The following is a 25782-nucleotide window of genomic DNA, read 5'->3' on the forward strand; positions in this document are numbered from 1 at the left end:
GTGCTCACTTCAGCAGCACATATACTAAAATTAGAACAATACAGAGAAGATTAGCATGGCCCCTGTGCAAGGATGACACAGAAATTCATGAAGCGTTCCATATCTTTCTGGGAATTGGGGGTTGGTAGATGCAAACTGTTACATTTAGAATGGATAAACAACAAGGTTCTACTGTATAGCACAGGGAACTATATCCAATCTCCTGGGTAAACCATAATGGAAAAGAATATTTTAAAAAGAATGTATATATGTCTATAACTGCGTCACTTTGCTGTACAGCAGAGATTGGCATAACATTGTAAATCAAATATACTTAAATAAAAAAAAAGAGAAAGAAAGCCAGGGTAGCAATACTTATTTCAGACAAAACCAACTTTAAAACGGATTGTAACAAGAGACAAGAAAGACATTACATAATGATCAAGGGATCAATCCAAGAAGACATAAAAATTGTAAATATATATCCATCCAACATAGGAGCACCTAAATCCATAAAGCAAACATTAACAGACATAAAGGGAGAAATTGACAGTAACACAATAATAGTAGGGGACTTTAACACCTCAGTTACATCAATGGACAGATCATCCAGACCCTCCAAAAAAAATCAATAAGGAAACACTAGCCTTAAGTGACACATTATATCAGATGCACTTAATTGATATATAGAGAGCATTGCATCCAAAAGCAGCAAAATACACATTCTTTTCAAGTGCACAGGGAATATTCTCCAGGGTATATCACATGCTAGGACACAAAACAAGCCTCAGTAAATTTAAGAAAATTGAAATCATATCAAGCATTTTTCTGACCACAATGCTATGAGACAAGAAAAAAAATGCAAACACATGGAAGCTAAACAATATGCTACAAAACAACCAATGGATCACTGAAGAAATTTTTTAAAAACTTGGAGACAAATGTAAATAAAAGCACAACAACACAAAATCTATGAGATGCAGCAAAAGCAGTTCCAAGAGGGAAGTTTACAGTGATACAAACCTACCTCAGGAAACAAAAAAAGCTCAAATAAACAACCTAACCTAACACCCAAAGGAGCTAGAAAAAGAAGTATAAACAAAGACCAAAGTTAATATAAGGAAATCATAAAGATAGGGCAGAAATAAATGCAATAGAAACTAAAAAGAAAAAAATTAGTGAAACTAAGATCTGGTTCTTTGAAAAGATAAACAAAATTGGTAAACATTTAGCCAGACTTGTCAAGAAAAAAAGAGAGAAGGCCCAAATCAATAAAATCTGAAACGAAAAAGGAGAAGATACAACTGACACCACATAAACACAAAGAATCATAAGCAATTACAATGAACAATTATACACCAATAAAATGGACAACCTAGAAGAAATGGACAAATTCCTAGAAATGTACAATCTCCCAAGAGTAAACCAGGAAGAAATAGAAAATATGAACAGGCTAATTACCAGTAATGAAATTGAATCAGTAACAAAACAACTCCCCCCTAAAATAAGTCCAGGACCAAATGGCTTCACAGGAGAATTCTACCAAACATTTAGAGAAGAGTTAACAACTATCCTTCTCAAACTAGTCGAAAAAATTGCAGAGGAAGAAATGCTTCCAAACTCACTCTACAAATCAGGCATCACCCTGATACCAAAACTAGGCAAAGATATCACCAAAAAAAGAGAAAATTACAGGCCAATATCACTGATGAACATAGATGCAAAAATCCTCAATGAAATAATAGGAAATTGAATTCAGCAATACAATAAAAGGATCATACACCATGATCAAGTGGGATTTTTTCCAGGGATGCAAGGATAACTCAATACTCACAACTTAATCAATGTGATACACCAAATTCATAAATTGAAGAATAAAAATCATATGATCACCTCAATAGATGCAGAAAAAGTTTGACAAAAGTAAACATCTATTCATGATTTAAAAAACTCTCATTGAAAAATAATAAATTAATTGATTAAGAAAATAAATAAAATAAACTGAAAAAAGAAATTATAAAAAAACTCTCATCAAAGTGCATATAAAGGGAACATATCTCAACATAATAAAGGCCATACATGATAAGCCCACAACTAACATCATTCTCAATGGTGGAAAGATGGAAGCATTTCCTCTAAGATCAGGAACAAGACAAGGATGTCTGCTTTTGCCACTTTTATTCAACATAGTATTGGAAACCCTAGCAATAGCAATCAGGCAAGAAAACGAAATTAAAGTAATCCAAATTGGAAAGGAAGAAGTAAAACTGTCACTGTTTGCAGATAACATGCTGCTATATATAGAACATCCTCAAGATGCCAACAAAAAACTACTAGAGCTCATCACTGTTGCAGTAAAGTTTCAGGATACAAGATTAATATACAGAAATCAGTTGCATGTCCATACACTAAGAACAAACTACTGTATCAGAAAGATTAAGAAAAAAATCCCATTTACCACTACATCAAAAAGAATAAAATACCTAGGAATAAATCTAACTAAGGAAGTAAAAGACCTGTACATGGAAAACTATTAGACAGTGATGAAAGAAATTGAAGACTACACAAACAGATGGAAAGATATACCATGTTAATGGATTGGAAGAATTAATATTGTTAAAATGACCACACTACCCAAGGCAAGCTACAGATTCAATGCAATCCCTACCAATATAATTCTAAAATTTGTCTGGAATCACAAAAGACCCTGAAGAGCCAAAACAATCTTGAGAAAAAAGAGCAAAGCTGGAGATATCATGATCCCTGATTTCAAACTATACTACAAAGCTACAGTCATCAAAACAGTATTGTACTGGCAGAAAAACAATCTCATGGGTCAATGGAACAGAATAGAGAGCCCAGAAATGAAGTCACACTTATATGGGCAATTAATCTATGACAAAAAAAGCAAGACTATACGATGGGGAAAAGACAGTCTCTTCAACAAATGGTGCTGGGAAAACTGGATAGCTACATACAAAAGAATCAAACTGGATTACTCTCTCACACCATGCACAAAAGTAATTTCAAAATAGATTAAAGACTTAAATATAAGATATGAAACCATAAAACTTCTAGAAGAAAACACAGGCAGTATGCTCTTTGACATCAATCTCAGCAATTTTTTTGTATATGTCTCCTCAGACAAGGGAAACAAAAGCAAAATTAAACAAATGGGACTACAGCAAACTGAAAAGCTTTTACAGTAAACTGACAAGCTTTTGCAGAGCAAAGAAAAGTGTTAACAAAACAGAAAGGGCACCTACTAAATGGGAGACATTTGGAAATAATATATCTGATAAGAGAATAATATTCAAAATATACAAATCAATATCAAAAAAACAGTCCAGCTAAAAAATGGGCAGAGAAAAAAAAATAGCAGAGGACCTAAATAGACATTCTTCCAAAGAAGACATACAGATGGGCAACAGGCACATGAAAAGATGCTCAAGATTATTAATATTGGGCTTCCCTAGTGGTGCAGTGGTTAAGAATCCGCCTGCCAATGCAAGAGACACGGGTTTGAGCCCTGGTCCAGGAAGATCCCACACGCCGCAGAGCAACTAAGTCCGTGCACCACAACTATTGAGCCTGTGCTTTAGAGCCTTCGAGCCACAGCTACAGAAGCATGCACCTAGAGCCCATGTTCCACAAATAGAGAAGCCACCACAATGAGAAGCCCACGCACCACAACAAAGAGTAGGCCCCACTCACCACAACTAGAGAAAGCCCGTGCACAGCAACGAAGACCCAATGCAGCCAAAAATAAATAAATAAATAAATTTATTTTTTAAAAAAGATTATTAATATCAGGGATATGCAAATCGAAATCACAACGAGATGTCACCTGACACCTATCAATATGGCTATTATCGAAAAGACAACAAATAACAAGTGTTGGCAAGGATGTGGACAAAAGAGAACCTTTATACACTGTTGGTAGGAATGTAAATTGGTGCAGGCACTATGGAAAACAGTATGGAGATTCCTCAACAAAGAAAAAATAGAACTATCATACAATCCAGCAATTCCACTCCTGAGTATTTGTCTGAAGAAAATGAAAACACTAAGTAGAAAAGATATATGCATCTCTATGTTCATTGTAGCATTATTTACGATAGCCGAGATATGGCAGCAACCTAAGAGCCCATCAACAGATGAATGGGTAAAGAAGATGCCATATATAGATATCTATCTATCTAGATAGATAGATATACACACACATATATATACAATGGAATATTATTCAGCCATAAAAAGGAATGAAATCTTGCCACTTGCAACAACATGGATGCACCTAGAGGGTATTAGGCTAAGTGAAATATTGTCAGACAGAGAATTACAAACATTTTATGATTTCACTTATATGTGGAACCTAAAAAAAAAACAAATGAACAACCAACCATAACACAACAGAAACAGAGTTATAGATACAGAGAACACACAGGTGGTTGCCAGAGGTGAGGGGGGTGGGGGGCATGGAAAGAAATTGGTGAGGGAGAGTAACAGGTAGAAACTTCCAGTTACAAAATAAATGAGTTACAAGTATGAAATGCACAGTGTGGGGAATACTCAATAACTATGTAATATCTTTCTACAGTGAGAGATGGTAACTAGATGTATTGTGGTGTTCAGTTTGAAATGTATAGAAATACCAAATCACTATGTTGTGTAACAGTAACTAACATAGTGTTGAAGGTCAATTATACTTCCAAAACACAGAAACACACACATAGAGAAGAGCTCAGATTAGTGGTTACCAGAGCTGGAGGCGGGTGGGGGTGGGAGGTGGTGGATAAAGGCAGTCAAAAGGTACAAACTTCCAGTTATAAGATAAATAAGTGCTAGGGATGTAATGTACAATATAAATAACACTGCTGTATGTTATATATGAAAGTTGTTAAGAGAGTAAATCCTAAGAGCTCTCATCACAAGAAAAAAATGTTTATTTCTTTAATTTCACATCTATGTGAGATGATGGATGTTCAGTAAACTTATTGTGGTAAAACTTTCACGATGTATATAAGTCAAAGCATTATGCTGTACACCTTAAACGTATACAGTACTGTATGTCAATTATATTTCAATAAAGTTGGAAGAAAAAAACAGTGACTGACTGAATGAGTGAATGAATGACGTGGAAGAGAAAGGTTAAGCCCAGGAACATGATGGGGGTACCACTGGAATGCTTCATGGGGCAGGGGTAGCTTGACGAAATGTCAGGTTTAGCATAATATTCTCAACAGAAATCCAAAACTCTACCTTAGCACCAAGGAAGGGTTGTTCCCCTGGCACCCAGGCCTTGAAGAAGGCGGGCCTGAGGTGCAGCCTGAGGTGGACCCTGAGGCGGCGCCCGCAATGAGCCGCCCGGCCTGAGGGCGGCGCCCTCGCAGTGCAGGCGGACGTGGAGAGCCGGAAGGGCCAGGTAGCCGCGCCATTGCCTTCGCGAAGAAAAGGGTAGGAGCAGGGCTGAGGGCCGCAGGCGGGGAGGACGGCCACGGGCAGCGCCTCGCAGGAAGGACTTGGGGTGATCTCGGGCCGGCCCTCAAGCGGGTGTTGGCGGGGAGGGTGTTGGCGAGCAGACACGGGCAGCTGCCGGGGAGGCCTGACGCCCGGACGCCCAGGTCCGCCGCGTCCGAGCCCGCCTTCCGCAAGCGGCTCTGAGGATGGAGCGGCAGAGCCGAGTCTCCTACGCCGACTCTCCCGGGCCTGGGGGCTGGGTGGCCAATCCGTCAGGCAGCGTAGGCGTCGTGCTGAGGGCCCAAGACACTTTGGGGGGGGGGGGGAGCGTGAAATATATTAACTTGTGAAGACAAAAGAAAACAGTGAAACCTTAGGGTCGAAGAAAAGGGGTTTTGTTTTATGTTTTTCCTTACGTGAGGGGGGCGGAAATGAAATTGAAGGGCCCACGAAAATCTTTTTTGCTCTTCCACAGCAAGAGGCCAGCTGCCTTTATGGAGCTGAAGGGCGCGCCAGGGGCTAGGAGGGTGGAGGATGGGAGGGGGGGTTGGCCAGGTAGGGCATGGCAGGAGGATGGAGAGTTGGGTAGGAGACACATGCAGAATTTCGGAGCCAGGGTAGGGATTTCAGATTTTGTTCCAAGTGTAATTGGAAGCCATTGAAGGGTTTTTGGTAAGGGGGTAACTTGATGGCCTTTGGTGGTTCAAGGCCGAGATTTAACCGGTTTGCAGGGGGACACCAATAAGTGGGCATTCTTGTCAAAAGTGGGGAGCATAGGATCACAAATAGGTGCTGCTTAGGACTATGCCCAGACACATCAGGTGCCTTAATTGATCATGTTTGACAATATAAGGGAGAGAGCTGCCTTTTACCCCATTTAAAGAACAATGTTGGGGCTTCCCTGGTGGCGCAGTGGTTGAGAGTCCGCCTGCCAATGCAGGGGACACGGGTTCGTGCCCCGGTCCGGGAAGATCCCACATGCCGCGGAGCGGCTGGGCCCGTGAGCCATGGCCGCTGAGCCTGCGCGTCCGGAACCTGTGCTCCGCAATGGGAGAGGCCACAACAGTGAGAGGCCCGCGTACAGGAAAAAAAAAAAGAAAAAAATAAACAAAGTCATGAGGGCAGATAGCTTACTTTGAGACCGAAGTTTGACTTTTTGATTAGTTCCACTCAACATCTCTAAGCATTCTCAGCCTTACATTATAGGCAAACATCTAGATCCCTTGGCAGCTGTTAAGATGGGATAGCGTAGAGAAGCTTGAGTTAGTACCTAGTTTGACTCTTGTCTGGACTTAGTCCCCTAGACCTGTGTTCATTGTTTCAACTTTCAGTTTTATGAAAGCCAATGATTTCTCTTTTCTTCCCTATAGGTGTAGAGAATATCTAAGTGGTGGCTACAGTTCCACCCCTGGTCTGGCTGCCATGTATCATGGGCAAACTACTAGTAAAAGGCCATCTAATTCCACACAGATTTACCAGCAACCTCCAAGGCTCCTCATTGTGCATATCGCTCTACCATCCTGGGCTGACCTCTGCTCCAACCTCTGTGAGGCTCTGCAGAATTTTTTCTCTCTAGCCTGCAGCTTGATGGGCCCCAGCCGCATGTCCCTCTTCAGCTTATACATTGTACAAAATCAGCACGAGTGCATCCTCCCCTTTGTGGTGAGTATATCTACTTGTTCATTTTATCCTGAAAGCAGATATGAGGTTTCTGGAGCAGAGATCACAGTTTTTATTCTTACAGTAATAACTGTGCCCATTCCCCATACCCAATACCCCACAGGCAACAGGAAGAGCCCGATGTCATCCTACACATGGGGGATTTGTACTGCAGAAGAGGAAACCCAAAATTATTAATATGGGAGTATATATAGGCCACATCTTACCCCCCACCTCCACTCCTGAGAGAGAGAGAGAAAATTTGGCATTTACAGTCCTTTGGAATATAAGGAACTGACCTCTTTCATCCCTCTTTGAAATGTAAACACGGGGAAGTAAATCTCTAAATTTCTTTGGAGGTCTCTGGCTGCTCTATCTCCCTTTAAGTTTCTAAGACTTTTCCTTTAACCCAGGTTCCAGGTTTTTTTGCTCAGAAAGCCCCAACTGTGCAGAAATATGGAAATATTTTTTCTCTATACTTCCATATAGGACTCAGGTGAAACTCCCCCTAGGGTTTCAGAAGGCAAAGGCTGGGCTAAGGGCAATGCTTTTACAAAGCTCTCTCACACATAGACAGCTATGTCTTTTCCTCCTCAAACAAATTCAGATCTTCACTTTCTCCCCTTTACAAAGTTCAGAATCTCAGGGCTGGGAAAGACTTCAGAGGTTCTAGTAAATCCTCTTCCTGAGGCAGCCATGCTGTTGGGATAGTCAGAAAAGACCTCATGGAGAGCCAGGACTTTGATTCCTACCTGGTGTGAATAAGACCTCCTCCCACATAGTGTCCATGGAAGCCATGTGGGAGCCTAGACGCCCTCCAGCCCATCCAACATTAACAAGGTTTCTATCTCTCCGCCTCCCTATTGAGGTGGTGTCAGAGGAGGCCATGTGGGAAGTGGCAGTGAGGCATCTTTTTATCTCCAAGGCAGGATGGTGTCAGTGAAGACCTAGTGGGAAACAAGGACTTTTAGGACATTTTTCCTAGTGGAAAGCTTAATGGTAGTGAAGCTTACCTACCCCCAGGGTGTCAGTGGGGGGGCATATGAGGCACCTGAACATCCACCCCCACCCAGAGATAGCAAGGCACCCTCCCTTCTGGGATGTAATTAGAGGCCAAATAGAGTCACACCCCAACCTGACAGTAATTATGTGGAAACTTCACTTCCCCCATTGGTGCAGTGTCAAAATAGGCCTACTAAAGCAGAAGATTTAAACAAGATCCAGAGTCTTACAGCATAATACCCAAAATGTCCAGAATACAAAAAAAAAAAATCACTCATGATTATCAAGAACCAGGAAAATCCCAACTTGAATCAGAAGACAACAGACACCAACACTGAGATGACACAGGTGTTAGAATTATCTGAAAACGCTTTTGAAGCAGCCATCATAAAAATATTCCAACAAGCAGTTATGAACATGCTTGCACAAATGGAAAAATATAAAGTCTCACCAAAGAAATAGAAGCATAAAGAAAAACCAAATAGAAATTTTAGGCTGAAAAATGCAATACCCATAATTTTAGAAACAAAAATCTACTATGGATGGGAAAAATGGAGAGGACAGAGGAACTTGAAAACAGAATAAAAATTACCCAATCTCAGCAACAGAGAGAAAAGAGACTTGAAAAAAAAAATTAGCAAAGCCACAGGGATCTGTGAGACTATAACAAAGAGCTAACATTTATGTCATCACGGTCCAAGAGGAAAGGGACAGGAGGGTGGAGCTGGACAAATATTTAAAGAAATAATCACTGAAAGTTTCCCAAATTTGGCAAAAGTTATAAACCTAAAGATTCAAGAGGCTGGTGGAGCCCCAAACAGAATAAACGCCAAGAAATCCATTCTAAGACACATCATAATCAAAATTCTAAAAACTAAAGACAAAGAAAGACTCTTGAGAGCGGGACACTGACACCTTACCTATAAGGGAGAAACAATCAAGTAATGATAGATTCTTTTCATTAGAGACCATGAAGGCCAGAGGAAGTATCACATTTTTCAAATGCTGAAAGAAAAGAACTGTTAACCTAGAACTCTGTATCCAGTGAAAATATCCTTAAGGAATGAATCAGAAATCAAGATTCTCAGATGAAGGAAAACTAAGAGAATTTGTCACCATCAGACCTACCTTAACAGAATGGCTAAAGGAAGTTCTTGAATCAGAAAGGAAATTATAAAAGAAAGACTCTTGGAATATCCAGAAAGAAGAAAGAAGAGTGGAAAGAATAAAATATGAATAAAGATAATAGACTTTCTATAGAGTCTTCTAAATTATATTTGACAGTTGAAGCAAAAATTATAACATTGTCTGATATGGTTGTTAATGCTAGTGTATTTAGAGGAACTATTTAGGATAATTACATTATAAACGGGAGGATAAAAGGACTTAAAGGAAATTAAGGTTTTTACACTTCATTCAAAATGGTAAAATATTGACACCAGTATACTGTGATAGGAATGTATTTGTATAATGCAATACTTAAAACAACCACTTAAAAAATCTATATAAAGAGATACACTCAGAAACACTATAGATAAATCAAAATGAAATTCTAAGAAAGTATTCAATTAACCCACAGGAAGATAGGTAAATGAAAACACAGAAATGAAAAACTGAGGGAACAAACAGAAAGCAACAAATAAATCAACAGGCTGACATACCAATAATTACATTAAATGTAAATGGTTTTATGGGCTTCCCTGGTGGCACCTATCCCTGGTCCGGGAAGATCCCACATGCCATGGAGCAACTAAACCCATGCACCACAATACTGAGCCTGAGTTCTAGAGCCCATGAGCCACAACTACTGAGCCTGCATGCTGCAACTACTGAAGCCCATGCACCTGGAGCCCATGCTCCACAACAAGAGAAGCCACCACAGTAAGAAACCCATGCAGTGCAACGAAGAGTAGCCCCCGCTTGCTGCAACTAGAGAAAGCCCACATGCAGCAACAAAGACCCAAAGCAGCCAAAAATAAATAAATAAAATAAATAAATTTATTTTTAAAAATGTAAATGGTTTTAATACACCAATTAAAAGAAAGAGAGAATTCCCTGGTGGTCCAATGGTTAGGACTCTGTGTTTCCACTGACAGGGGCCCAGGTTCGATCCCTGGTTGGGGAAATAAGATCCCACAAGCTGCACGGTGTGGAAATAAATAAATAAATAAAAGAGATTGGCGGAGGTGGGGGCATGACCCAACTATAGCCTATCTACAGGAAACTAACTTCAAATACAATAAAAGTACATTGAAAGTGAAAGGACGGAAAAAGATATACCATGATAACAATCAAAACGTTATTAATGTATCAAATTAAGTAGACATAATGATAAAAAGAGTCACAGAACAAGAACAAATAGTCCTAAAATTTATATGGAACCCCAAAGATCTAGAATTGCCGAAGCAATCCTGAAGAAAAAGAACAAAGCTGGAGGCATAACCACCCCACCGACTCCTGCCAGACTTCAGACAATACTACAAAGCTATAGTAATCAAAACAGCCTGGGAACTTCCCTGGCAGTCCAGTGGTTAAGACTCCACACTCCCACTGTAGGGAGCACGGGTTCAATCCCTGGTCAGGGAACTAAGATCCTGCATGCCATGTGGTGCAGCCACAAAAAACAAATTAAAAAAAAAAAAAAAAACCGTGATATTGGCACAAAAATAGACATACAGCTCAATGGAACAGAATAGAGAGCCGAGGAATAAGCCCACACACCTACAGTCAATTAATCTTCAACAAAGGAAGCAAGAATATACAATGGAGAAGACAGTCTCTTCAGCAAGTGGTATTGGAAAAGCTGGACAGCAACATGTAAATCAGTGAAGTTAGAGCACTCCCTTATGCCATACATAAAAATAAACTCAAAATGGCTTAAAGACTTAAATATAAAGCATGACACCATAAAACTTCTAGAAAAGAACATAGGCAAAATATTCTCTGACCTAAATTGTAGCCATGTTTTCTTAGGTCAGTCTCCCAAGGCAAAAGAAATAAAAGCAAAAATAAACAAATGGGACCTAATCAAACTAAGAAACCATAAACAAAATGAAAAGACAATCTACAGAATGGGAGAAACTATTTGCAAATGATGCAACCAACAAGGGCTTAATTTCCAAAACATACAAACAGCTCATACAGTTCAATATTGAAAATAAATAAATAAATTTTTTAAATGGGCAGAAGACCTAAATAGACATTTCTCCAAAGAAGGCATGCAGATGGCCAACAGTCACATGAAAAGATGCTCAACACTGCTAATTATTAGAGAAATGCAAATAACTGCAATGAGGTATCACCTCACACCAGTCAGAATGGCCATCAAAAAAAGTCTACAAATAATAAATGCTGGAGAGGCTGTGGAGAAAAGGGAACCTCCTGCACTGCTGGTGGGAATGTAAATTGGTGCAGCCACTATAGAGAATAGTATGGGGGTTCCTTAAAAAACTAAAAATAGAGTTACCATTTGATCCAGCTATCCCATTCCTGGGCATATATATCTGGGGGAAACCCTAATTTGAAAAGATACATGCACCCCAGTGTTCATAGCAGCACTGTTTACAATAGCCAAGACATGGAAGCAACCTAAGTGTCCATCGACAGATGAATGGATAAAGAAGATGTGGTATATATATACAATTTTACTCAGCCATAAAAAAGAATGAAATAGTGCCATTTGCAGCAACATGGATGGACCTAGAGATTATCATTCTATGTGAAGTAAGTCAGACAAAGACAAATACCATATGATATCACTTACGTGTGGAATCTAAAAAAAATGATACAAAATGAATTCGCAAAACAGAAACAGACCCACAGACAGAGAACACAAACTTATGGTTACCAAAGGGGGAAAGGGAGGAGGGATAAATTAGGAGTTTGGGATTAACAGATACACACTACTATATATACAATAGATAAACAACAAGGGCATACTGTATAGCACAGGGAACTATATTCAATATCTTGTAATAACCTATAATGGAAAAGAATCTGAAAAAGAATATATATATGTGTGTGTGTATACATATATATGTATCTGAATCACTTTGCTGTACACCTGAAACTAACACAACTGTATCTGAATCACTTTGCTGTACACCTGAAACTAACACAACTGTATCTGAATCACTTTGCTGTACACCTGAAACTAACACAACGTTGTATATCAAATATAATTTTTAAAAAAAATTCCAAAAGAAAAAAAAAGTCAATCCAACAAAAGACAGCAATCTTAAATGTGTCCCCACTAAACAACAGAACTGCAAATGTCTGTTAACTGGTCAATGGATAAACAAAATGTATAACTCTCACTCCATAAAACTGGAGTTTCCTACAAGTACACTGAGGACAGAGTGAAAGTGATAGTGATGTTTACAGCCATACAGCAAGTATGTTCCTCTACTGTGCCATTTTCCTTGTGCATGTCTGTCCCATGACCACATTTGGCTGTGATATCTATCTTCTGTCAGGCAATAGGGGTAAAGAAAAGTTGAGAGTGATCTGGAAAGGCAAATGAAGATATTCAGCATAGGAGGCTTTTGGGGAGATGAGCTCATGTCCCAAACAAAAGTAAAAGGATTTCATTTCCTTCTTCAATTGACTATGTTCTGTGCCTCTGGTACTCCTCAGTACATCTGGCCTTAGATGAACCCCTGATCCCTTATTCTCTCCATTAGGAAAGACAGACAGTTCTAGACTAAAAACAACCTCTGGTAACTCAGGAAAAATTGCAAGCCAAAATTTCCATCCAAACGAACAGTAAGTTCAGCCATGGTCAAAAGCTCAAGAAAATCACTGAAACAATGCCATTACCTTATGTATAGAACAGTCCAATCTTTGTTTAAAGAAATAAAATATTACCTTAAATCCATTTTCTCTGACCTATATAAGTATCTGACGTTTTCTATCTGCAGAGTTAGCTCAAAATGTAAGTGGAGGAAGACAGCAGGTAGGAAATCTTGCCTAAGTTGAACACCTCAATTTATCTCCTCATATTTAATTTATGAGTATAATAAAATAATTCTGAACTTTTTATGAGAAATCTTGACAAAGGAATTATAATTAAAATATTAGAATTCCTTTTATATCTATTGTGCCCTTAATATAAATAAATTTGACCAAAATGATTAATCTCTCAAAGCAGTTTCAGAAAAATTCCATTACTGTGAGGATTTTACCAATTCTTTTACCTTTTCATGAGAACAAAGAAGTTATTTAAATCATATGTGATCTACAATGGTATTTGAGGACCAGTAGTGGTCTAATTTGCCTATTACATTTATTTTCTTATCCTTACTAGCAGACCTTCAATAGAATCATTTAAAAGTGGCAAATAATAAGAATATATTGGGCTTCCCTGCTGACGCAGTGGTTGAGAGTCCGCCTGCCGATGCAGGGGACACGGTTCGTGCCCCGGTCCAGGAAGATCCCACATGCCGCTGAGCGGCTGGGCCCGTGAGCCATGGCCGCTGAGCCTGCGCGTCCGGAGCCTGTGCTCCGCAACGGGAGAGGCCACAGCAGTGAGAGGCCCGCGTACCGCAAAAAAAAAAAAAAAAAAAAGATAATAAACTGTAATTGAGTGCTGCAGGAGGGTGGGGAGAGTAAGAAAAGGAAATATACAAATTTTATTATTGTATAGTGGAGATTTTCATCTCTCATTAATGGATATTAAAGAAATAACTTAGGGGAATTATATAAACATGGAATTATAAAGATAACCCCTAAAACAAATACAAACCTTTCTAATTATGACAAGGAAAACATATATAGAGCAAACAAATTTACACAGTGTAGTGATTTTTCAAAAGCTATGAAAACAGTGTATACCTTAAAATAATATAACTAAAAATAACTAAACTTACCTATTAAAGTACTTTAAAACAGATTTGATTGCAGAACAAAATTCTGCTGTATTCAGCAGAAGAGACTACAACAAAGTGATTCAGAAAGGTTGAAAATAAAAGGAAGGGCAAAGGTATACTAGGCAAGTGCACCCCCATAATAAAAAAACAAAAAGCATGATTTTAATATCAAACATCATTGAATTTAGAGCAAAAATCACTAAACACGACTAAGAATGGCACTTTAATGCTAGGACACAAAGCAGAGAAGAGCAGAGAATTATCAAGAGGAGCACAAGAAATATATTCAGTAAGAGAGCTTGTTGAAGGGACAGTCTATTGAAAATATATCAGTTTTGAATACCAGTGTACCAAATAACATAGTATCAACATTTTTTAAAGAAATATAATTATATGTATGAAAGAAATCTGCACCTTCCTGAAGTGCTCATGGAATAGTCACAAAGGTTGACCATATGTTAAGCCACAAATAAACCTCAAAAGTTTGATGAATTACAAAAAGTACAAGTAGATCAGTCAACATTCTATGAATACAATGCAATAAAACTAGGAATAAATAGCAAATACAGAACAAAAAGTCACTACCACCTGGAAATTTTTAAGCTGTTTAATAGCTTTTGAATCAAAGAGGAAATTAGGCAAAAATTGCAGTATATCTAGAAAATAATAATAATGAAACACTACATATTAGAACCTATGTGATATAAAAAAGTTAATGCTGAGAAAAATTCATATCTTTAAACTATACAAATTTCATTATTTTAAATTAGTAAACCAGGAAAACTGAAAATAAATGAAGCAAGCAACTCAAGAAGAAAAGAAAAAACAAGCTTAAGGAAAGCTAAAGGAAGGAAATAATAAAGATAAAAACAAACAGTAGTGAATATGAAAATAGAAAATGGTAGAACAAATGAATAAATCCAAATTTGTTCTTTGGGGAAAAAATAGGAAATAGATCAGCCATTAGTTAACTTAGTTTTTGGAAAAGGGCAGGGGGAAAAGGCACATATACCCAAAATAAGATAAGGAGAAAGTAACCACACTTGTGTGAAATGCATAATTCTCCATGAAAATATAATTACCGAAAGTGAATTCAGAAGAGATAGAAACCTGCCATTTCCCATAAAAGGAATAGGGAAAGTTATGAAAGAACTACCCTCCCCCAAAATAAAGTACTGGAACCAAATGGTTTTGCAGGGGAATAATACCAAACTTTTAAAGAACAGATTGTTAAAGTTTTTTAACCATTTTATACCACAGAAAGAAAAAAAAATCCTTCCAAATTATTTTTGTGAAGATAATGTAATATTGATCCTAAAATCCAGCAAACATTACCCAGAAAGAAAAACTACAGACCAGTCTCACTTATGACTATCTATTAAACATCCCAAATAAAGTATTAGGATCCCAAATAAAGTAATAGGATCCAGCTCATATTTTAAAAATCATCTACAGGAATGCAGAAATGGTGCAGTATTGAAATCTATTAATATAGTTTACTATGTTAATATATCTAAGAAAAATATGATCATGTTTATTTCCATACATACTTAAAAAATGGTGTTTAATAAAGTGCAACATCCAATCTTCTTTTTTTTTTTTTTTTTTTTTTTTGCGGTACGCGGGCCTCTCACTGTTGTGGCCTCTCCCATTGCGGAGCACAGGCTCTGGACGCGCAGGCTCAGCAGCCAGGGCTCACGGGCTCAGCCGCTCCGCGGCATGCAGGATCTTCCCGGACCGGGGCAAGAACCCGCGCCCCCCGCATTGGCAGGCGGACTCTCAACCACTGCGCCACCAGGGAAGCCCTCCAATCTTCTTTTAAAAAAACTTAAAAAATTACGAACAGGTGGCTATTCCCATAGTGTATGTCTATGACAAGTCAAAAACCAGATCTTACTTAATGAAAAGACACTGAATATATTCCTGTGTAAGACAAGTAAGTTTACTATCATCACTGTTATCTAACAGTATTTTAGAGATTTTCACTGATATAATTGCACACATAAAAAAGAAGTTAGAATATAGGAACAAGGAAAGGAGGGACTTCCCTGGTGGTCCAGTAGTTAAAAAACACTCTGCGCTTCTGCTGCAGGGGGGCGCGGTTTTGATCCGGGGAACTAAGATCCCACATGCCCCACGGCATGGCCAAAAAAAAAAAGAAAGAAGGAAGAAAAAGATAAAATGATCGTTATTTGCAGATTAATGGTAATATATCTAGAAAACCCAAAAGAATCGACTAGAAAATTACTTAAAACAACAAAAGAATTCATGACAATGGTCAGGTACAAATATTAATACAGATATAAGTACCCTTTAGGGCTTCCCTGGTGGCACAGTGGTTAAGAATCCGCCTGCCAATATAGGGGACAAGAGTTCGAGCCCTGGTCCGGGAAGATCCCACATGCCGCGGAGCAACAAGCCCGTGTGCCACAACTACTGAGCCTGTGCTCTGGAGCCCGTGAGCCACAACTACTGAGCCCACGTGCCACAACTACTGAAGCTCGTGTGCCTAGAGCACATGCTCTGCAACAAGAGAAGCCACTGCAATAAGAAGACCATGCACCACAACGAAGAGTAGCCCCCACATGCCGCAACTAGAGAAAGACCACGCAGCTACAAAGACCAGGCACAGCCAAAAATAAATAAATAAAATAAATAAATTTATTTTTAAAAAAAAAATAATAATAAGTACCCTTTATATTATTCCAGAACAACAAACCAGAAGTTAAAATGGCAGAAAAGTTCTCATCACAATAACCAAAATGATCAAATAAATGCTTATGAATGAAAATAATAATAAATTTGCAAGATTTATATGAATTAAAATGCTATTGAGAAACACAAAAGAAGACTTGAACAAATGAAACATCATTAGTTCTTGAGAGAACTCAGACCAGAAAGATGTCAGTTATCTCTAAATTAATCTATAAATGTAATGCAATTCCCTGTAAAATTTCTAACAGAAGAACTAGACATCTTGATAATAAAGTTAAAATTAGAAACAAAAAACAAACAAGAATAGCTAGAGACTCTTCCTCTCAAATATTAAACAGATATTCACAGTGTGATACTGGAAATTGAAAAAACAGAGCAATATAATACAATTTAAAGTCCAGAAATAGACCCAAATACATGGGGGGATTTAGTGTATAATAATGATGCTATTTAACATTAGTTGGAAAAATTATTCAACAAACTAGATAGCCATGTGGGAAGAAATTAAGTTAGAGTCATACACACAGCTTACACCAGTATAAATTCCAAAAAAAAAATTTTTTTAATAAATTTATTTATTTTTGGCTGCGTTGGGTCTTCGTTGCTGCGCGCCGGCTTTCTGTAGTTGCAGAGAGTGGGGGCTACTCTTTGTTGCGGTGCACGGTCTTCTCATTGTGGTGGCTTCTCTCGTCGCGGAGCATGGGCTCTAGGCGTGCAGGCTTCAGTAGTTGTGGCTTGCAGGCCCTAGAGCACAGGCTCAGTAGTTGCAGATGGATCAAAGATTTAAATGTAAAAATTGAAAATATCTAAGTACTAGAACAGACTATCAGTCTGGGTCCAATCAGGATATGGAAACCACATAGTGATTTAAACAAGGAAAAAGTATATAGAGTATTTTAACATAGTTTAACATATTAAGCTATGGTAATATAGCAATTATAAGATATAAGAGAGCTTTTTGTGGTACACTAGGGCTGAGGGAGAGATCTCAAAGAATGACAAACTTGGAAAGGGGACCCCTTTCCCAAGGCTGGGGTTTAGACCCAGTTGGAGAATATATGGTTGCAGCTCACTGGATGCAAAGAAGTTCACTGGTTCGCTCAAGCCAGAGCTGATCCATGGCTACTGGGAAAGCAGGAAGCAACCCTCCAGGTGTAGGCACAGTGGCTGATGCGTAGGCATGCAGAGAGTGGAGAAGCCAATGTGGGCAGGAGGCCTGGAGTAAGCAGTGTCTGTATTGGAAGAACAGCAGCATTCGGAGGACTACAGGAGACAAAACTGAGGGGAGGGACAGGTGAGCAAAGGGAATCAGGCATCAGTGCAGGCAGGAGGCCTGAAGCATGCAGTGTCCATGCTGAGTGGACAGCTGACAGGTGATCAGGTTAGGGCTGAGAAGTTCCCAGTGTCTTAGTCAGCTCGGGCTATGACTGGCTGGTTTAAACAATAGACATTTATTTTCTCAAGGTTTAGAAGGCTGAAAGTCCAAGATCAGGGTGCCAGCCTGGTCAGGCTCTGGTAAGAGTCCTCTTCCATCTTGCAGACAGCGGCTTTCTTGCTATGTGCTCACATGGCCTTTCCTCAGTGCATGTACATGAAGAGAGAGCTCTGGTGTCTATTCCTCTTCTAAGAGCATCAGTCCCATCATGGAGGCCCCACTCTCATGACCTCATCTAAACTTAATTACGTCCCAGAAGCCTTGCCTCTAAGTACCATCACATTGGGAGTTAGGGCTTCAACTTATGAATTTTAAGGGGACACAAACATTCAGTCCATAACACCAAGGGCCAGCAAGTTCTGGGCATGTGGGTGGAGCACTACCAGGTAACTTCATACCCCACTGGTTTCAGCAGGAGTGCACCTTCCTCCTGCAATGTCCCTCCAGTACACTCTACTCAGAAAACTTAACATCATGATTACTGTAAAGGAGAAAGGCTTAAAGTAGAATTCAGTCCATTATTGCAGAGATATACTGAAGGGTGAATTTTGAGCTGAGAGGCAATAAATCAACAATTAACATACAGACCATGGGGGAAAATGTAACAGTAAGAAAGGCCTTTCTAATCATAACACAAAACCCAAAATTCCAAAAATAAAAGATTAATAAATTCAGCTGAATAAATATAGAAAATAGAAAATATACACTTGGCCAAAAAAAAAAAAAATACTGTGTGTAAAATCTAAAGACAACTGACAGGGCTTCCCTGGTGGCGCAGTGGTTGAGAGTCCACCTGCCGATGCAGGGGACACGGGTTCGTGCCCCGGTCCGGGAAGATCCCACATGCCGCGGAGCGGCTAGGCCCGTGAGCCATGGCCGCTGAGCCTGCGCGTCCGGAGCCTGTGCTCCACAACGGGAGGGGCCACAACAGTGAGAGGCCCGGGTACCACAAAAATAAAATAAAATAAAATAAAGACAACTGACAATATGAGGAAAAATATTTGCTTCTATATCACATAGGGTTAATTTCCCTAACCGCATAAAGATTTCCTTGAAATCAATAATGATAATGACCAACAATCAATAGTGAGAAATTATGTACACAGTTTTCATTAAAGGAAATACACATGATGCTGAAACATTGAATATGTTCAGTCTCACTTATAAAAGAAATGCAAGTTAAAACTACATTGAGATGCTATTATTTTTCACTTATTTGGCTGGCAAAGATTTTTTTTTTTAAGTTTAATGACATACTGTTTATGAGGATATAAAGAAGCAGACACCCTTATATGCCATTTATAGGCATATATTTTAACACAATTTCTATAGTGGGCAATTTGGTATCACAATTTACATACCCTTTAACCTAGCAAGTCTGTTTTTAATAGGTTTGGTTTTGTTTTGGCTGCACTGGATCTTCATTGCTGCACTTGGGCTTCTCGAGTTGTGGCGCATGGGCGCTAGAGTGCATGGGCTTAGTTGCAGTATGTGGGATCTTAGTTCCCCAACCAGGGATCGAACCCGGGCCCCCTGCATTGGGAGCACAGAGTCTTAACTACTGGACCACCAGGGAAGTCTCACAAGTCTGTTTTTAGAAACTTATTCTACAGATATGTTTTCATATGTGCAAAAATGATTTGAGTATAAGATTATTCATTTCAGCATTGTTTGAAGTAGCAAAAGATTGGAAACAACCTAATGTTAATTAATAGGGAATTGGTTAAATAAAGTTATGGTCCATCCATTAATGGAATACTATGTAGCCATAAAAATTAAGACACTTTTTATATATTGAATGTAACGATTACCCAGATTTACTCTGCAACAAAATCAAGATACGAAAGAGTATCATAATCTGGTCTATTTTGGTAAGAAGAAAGATCAAGTTTATCATTTATATTTTCTTCCATGTAAAGAAATATCTCTGGAAAGATACCCAATAAGCTAGTAATATTGATTGCCTCCAGTAAAGTACTGGTTAGCTAAAGAACAAGAGTAGGAAGGTGACTTTTTCTACATATTTTTTTGTAACCTTTGAATCTTGAATGCTTGTTGAATGTGAGAAGAGAAATCTCAACAAAATTTTGGAAACGATAATACAGGTGAAAAGTGACAATTGACTTAGCAGTCCCAAGAGAGCTAAATCTTAAGCCAGTAGTGGGAAACCCAAGGAAGAAAGCATTTTAAACCACCAAGTTCTCAAAAGCCTTGGGAATTGGTAAAATCAAGTACTTCTGGAGGTAAGAATGAAGGTAGAGCTAAAAGTAGAAAGATGTTGAACATCTGTATAAAAAGCAGTTTGACCTTTAGATGCTCTCTTCTACTCCAAAAGCAACAAACTTATTCATCACCTTAGATGGGGCATCACAACATGCCCCATACCAATGGACCCCTAGGAATTTCACTGAGGTAGAAGGCCCCTGAATTTTAGTCAAATTTATTTCCTACCCTCTGGCATACAAATGTCTTACCAATAAGTTACTTCTTGCTCACTAGGTCCACTCAGCATAATGTCATTAATGTAATGGGCCAGTGTGATAGCTTGTGGAAGGGAATGGCAGTCAAAAATCTCTGTGAGCTAAATTATGACATAGGGCTGGAGAATTGATATACCCCTGAGGTAGGACAGTGAAGGTGTATTGCTGGCCTTGTCAGCTGAAAGCAAACTGCTTCTGTGGGACCTTATAGACAGGCGTGGAGAAAAGGCATTTGCCAGATCAATAGCTGCATACCAGGTACCAGGAGATGTGTTAATTTGCTCGAGCAATGAAACCATATCTAGCACAGCAGCTGCTGTTGGAGTCACCACCTGGTTAAGTTTATGATAATGCACTATCATTCTCCAAGACCCGTCTGTCTTCCGTACAGGCCAGATGGGCAAGTTGAATGGGGATGTGGTAGAAATCACCACCCCGGCATCTTTCAAGTCCTTGATGGTGGCACTAATTTCTGCAATTCCTCCAGAAATTCAGTATTACTTTTATTATTTTCGTAAGTAGAGGCAGTTCTAGAGGCTCCCACTTGGCCTTTCCCACCATAATTGCCCTCACTCCACAAGTCAGGGAACTAATGTGGGGATTCTGCCAGATGTTAGGTATGTCTATTCCAATTATGCTTTCTAAAACTGAGGAAATAGCCACAGGCTGCATTTGGGGACCCACTGGACCTGATATAAAATTTCGTTGATCACCTGACCTCCACAAGCCCCTACTCTGACTAGTGGGCAACAATGATGTTTGGGATCTCCTAGAATTAGTGTCAGTTCATAGCCAGTGTCCAGTAGACCCTGAAATGTCTGATTATCCCCTTTACTTCAGTGTACAGTTACCCTGGTAATGTTCAAATCTTTCTGGTCCTTTTTTCATAGTTTTTTAATTCTTTGTTCATGGTGTTGAATCCCTCTTTTATTTCATTAAACATCTTAAAGGTACTTAAATATATTTGATAATTCTAATATCTGAAATTGTTGGTATTCTAATTCTCCTGTTTGTTGTTTCTGCAGACTCTCTCTCATAATGTTTGGTTTCCTCACTGATTTTGTAATTTTGGATTATGAGCTTACCTTAAGCTGATCTTAATGTGTGAGAATTCTGTGGGGCCTGAGTTTAGGGTGTATACCTCTAGAAAGGATTTATGTTTGCTTGAGTCAGGTGCCCTGAGGTGCTATCAACCCAGGACCACTTTAAGTTATGTTTTAAAATTAGGGTTTCCTGGACGCTGCAGATAAAGACAAATCCCAAACCCACATGAGGGGAGATATATGGTTTCTAGGTCCCAGCAGTGATTTCTTTCTCATTTCTACTCAGAGTTCACATAACTTAACAAGTTTCATTGTCGCCTCCCTTGACCAGTGAGTAGATTCTTTCTAGCCCACCTTTTCACTGAGAAAATAACCTTTTGAATGGTCTTAACTTTGAGCCAGGATGGCAGTTCCAATTCTACTCCTTATGAGGGCCTAAGGCCTTGTCGCCTTCTCCTTTACAACACAAAGCCCTAGGTTCCCAAGATCAACAACTAAAGCCAAGGCTTTTATACCTATCTCACACTGTAGTTTCCTGTTGTCCCCACTTTGGTTCCTGGGGATTTCCCTTAATTTCTTATGAATTCAACTATGCATATAAAAGATATTTGTGTTTTATCTAGTATGTATACTGTTAGGTGGTAGAAGAGTGTGTTTCAGATATCTAGTTTATTTGTAGGTGCTTTTTACATATTAAGAATATTAATGTCATGCTAATCTTATACATTGCAAATATTTACCCAGTTTGTTTTTTGTCTTTAACTTTATTCATATTCTCCTTTACTTAACAGAAAATTTTAATGTGGTCAGATCTCTTCATTTTTCCCTTTATGGTTTCCTACCTTTGTTGTCATGTTTCCAAAGGCCTTCCCTACCAGAAGATAGTATCCTTTTTTTCCTACTATTTTCCGTTTATTTTTTCAATAAATTTATCATTATTGAATAATTTTAGATTCATCAAAAAGTTGCAAAGGCAGTACAGAGAATGCCTATATTTTCTAACTTATATTTTTCTTCCCCCTAAAACTTATTATATGTGCATCCATTTACCATTTATTCAAAAATAATTTGTTTAATAAAACTGTGTTCCAGGTACTGTCCTAGGCCCTGCAGACCTGGCAATGAAGAGATAGATCAGATTCCTCCTTTAGTATATTATTATATTGAGCTTATATTCTAGTGAGATAGACAGACAATAACTTGTCAACATACTTTGGAAAATGTCATTCTAGTGTGACTCTTATCCCTTTCTATTCTGAGGCTATTTATCTCACTTGTTTGTAAGTTAGTAGAAAGTGGGAATTATGTCTTTTTTTAGGTACCTAGTACATCATAAGCACATAATAATAAATGTTTTTTAAAATGGATGACTGAATGGACCTATGTCATTTACATAGATACTATTTTTTTTCCACTTATTTTTGTCAGTTGTAGAATAGGGCCATTAAGTCAATACAAACCCCTTCTGTTTAATCAGCAATGATTTAAGTGCTTTTAGGGTTTGATAGTGATAAAAAATAATAACCACAGCTAACACTGAGTACATACTGTGTGACATGAACTAAGTCATTTAATAGTTAGTCTGTAAGATAAGTATTTCCATTGTCCCCAGTTTCTAATTGAAGACATTTTAGCTTAAGGACTCATAGTCAGTAAGAGGAAGAGATAGGTTTGGAACTCAAGTCTATTTGGATCTAAAACCTTAACCAAGACTAGTACTTCTTTAACTAAAATGCCCACTACTCTTCAACAAGCATCCTCTACTCTTGTCAGGCACATTTCCTCTTCCTCTCTGACACATTATATTCACTTTCAACCTCCATAGATGCTTGTATTGAACTTTCAGCCTCTCTACCAATCCCCCAACACACACACATAAACACATAAAATATTGTATTCTTTTTACAAATCTTACCCTTTCAATTCTCAGCCCCATCTCACCCCCTTTCCACCAACACTTACCTTTCTTTTTCTAAATCTCTAAAGTATCAATAGTCTATAACAGTCTCTTTCAACCGGGATACACATACCACTAGGGCTATAAGACTTCCCAGAGTACACAGGAATATATAATTTTAAAGAATTGATATATAGATCCTCAATTTCCACTAGTATTCTTTTCTAAAATTTCTCTGACTAATTATGCCTATGATGAGAGTGTCAGACTACTTCATCATTCCCACCATCCCTTTCACAATTACCCTTCTTCCACTTCACAAAGAAAATCCAAAATAAAAAGGAAGAGGTGAGAGGTACAAATCTTTCACCCACTATGAATTTTACTGTGATGAATTGCCATGTGGTTTTAAAACTTGCAGGGGCACCAAACAAGGAATAATTCAAAATATTGGCATCAATGTAAGAAAGTAAAGGACTTATGATTGGGTTAAAAATCTTTTGCAGGGCTTCCCTGGTGGCACAGTGGTTGAGAGTCCCCCTGCCGATGCAGGGGACACGGGTTCGTGCCTTGGTCCGGGAAGATCCCACATGCCGCGGAGCGGCTGGGCCCGTGAGCCATGGCCACTGAGCCTGCGCGTCCGGAGCCTGTGCTCCGCAATGGGAGAGGCCACAACAGTGAGAGGCACGTGTACAGTAAAAAAAAAAAAAAAAAAAAAAAAAAATCTTTTGCAACCAGGTGATGTCCAATTTTAACAAAATTGAAGGAAGACTAAATTGAGGGACTTCCCTGGTGGTCCAGTGGTTAAGACTTCGCCTTCCAGTGCAGGGGGTGCAGGTTTGATCCCTGGTCGGGGAGCTAAGATCCCACATGCCTCGTGGCCAAAAAGCAACAACAAAAAAAAACAGAACCAATATTGTAACAAATTCAATAAAGACTTTAAAAAATGATCCATATAAAAAAAAAATCTTAAAAAACAAACAACTGAGTAGCAGCTGATCATTAAAATAATTTTTATTAGTATTTATATCCCTATATAATTTTTGGCATATAGCTCAGAATGAGTTTGACAATTTGATTGACTTCTATATTTATCAGGACAATGGTTCTCAGCACTAGAAACCTCCTAGAAAATAGGAATAGGATTAATACGGAATGTTGGTGCCATTCAATCAGTAATTTATTCACACATACCTTAACTAATTGAAAAAAGAACGCAACATGCTCATGCCATTGAGATGCATTTTTAATTAAAGTTTATGCTTAATGCCAATAATTATCAAAATAGGTAATATATATGTTGTTTTGATCAATTGTATATGAGCAATAATTTTAATAATAGCTCAATCTAGATTATTAATTAGAGCCTATAGTCATAGGAAATTTTAAAATCTTACAACATGTAAATATTTTTGACACAGAGAAGTATGATAAGATGATCAATAAAAAACTGCCATCCGGGGCTTCCCTGGTGGCACAGTGGTTGAGAGTCCGCCTGCCGATGCAGGGGACTCGGGTTCGTGCCCCGGTCCGGGAAGATCCCACGTGCCGCGGAGCGGCGGGGCCCGTGAGCCATGGCCGCTGGGCCTGCGCATCCGGAGCCTGTGCTCCACAACGGGAGAAGCCACAACAGTGAGAGGCCTGCGTACCGAAAAAAAAAACAAACTGCCAACCAAAAAATTCTATTACATTATGATAAAACTCTATGAGAAAAGTGAAAGGGAAATATGAATTCAAGGAGAAAAATGAATAATATTCATTTCCATCTGTTAAAAAGAAAAAAGAGCTTGCTCATGTACTTTTTAAATTGAATAATGCAAGTATCAAATCCCTATGATATTTAGATTCTATTGGATTATGTTTTAAAGAGTAGTGGTATAGTTTTATTTTGAAATATTGATATTTAAATATGCTGGAAGTTATATCCTTAACAACTACATACTTACTTAAAATCTAGATGTCAACTTAAAAACGTATAAAGGAGTATATCATTTTTCATATTCTTTTAGGGAGTACATGAAAAGAAATGCTCAAAGGCTACTAGTCTGTACTTGAGTAGGTTTCTTATCTTCCTATCTAGATTACAAGTTTTCTTTGTGTAAGAATTATATACTATTTCTTGTGTTTTTCCCAGAGATTCATGGAGAGGAGCATGTAAGCAAAGTAACATGCTCATGAATTTTATGTGCATTTTGCAAATATTGCTCAATTCTGCTCTTTGATCAGCAAAGTTTCCTTATCTCAA

The 25782-nt window shown here is 38.5% G+C and overlaps 1 protein-coding gene and 1 non-coding gene across 3 annotated transcripts in view; both read left to right on the top strand.

The window, feature by feature from the left end:
- LOC137206258 (U6 spliceosomal RNA) lies at positions 1–107 on the top strand. Its single transcript, XR_010934574.1, has one exon. It is a non-coding gene; the product is annotated as a U6 spliceosomal RNA (small nuclear RNA).
- A 6754-nt stretch (positions 108–6861) lies between these two features.
- Positions 6862–25782, top strand: part of M1AP (meiosis 1 associated protein) — a 76919-nt gene continuing 57998 nt past the window's right edge. For both annotated transcript variants that reach the window (XM_067704589.1, XM_067704588.1), the window contains exon 1: positions 6862–7101. In XM_067704589.1, coding sequence (XP_067560690.1) covers positions 6862–7101 — 240 coding nt within the window. The remainder of the gene's footprint in view (positions 7102–25782) is intronic.

This window comes from Pseudorca crassidens, chromosome 14 (assembly GCF_039906515.1).
Source record: "Pseudorca crassidens isolate mPseCra1 chromosome 14, mPseCra1.hap1, whole genome shotgun sequence".
NCBI lineage: Eukaryota > Metazoa > Chordata > Mammalia > Artiodactyla > Delphinidae > Pseudorca > Pseudorca crassidens.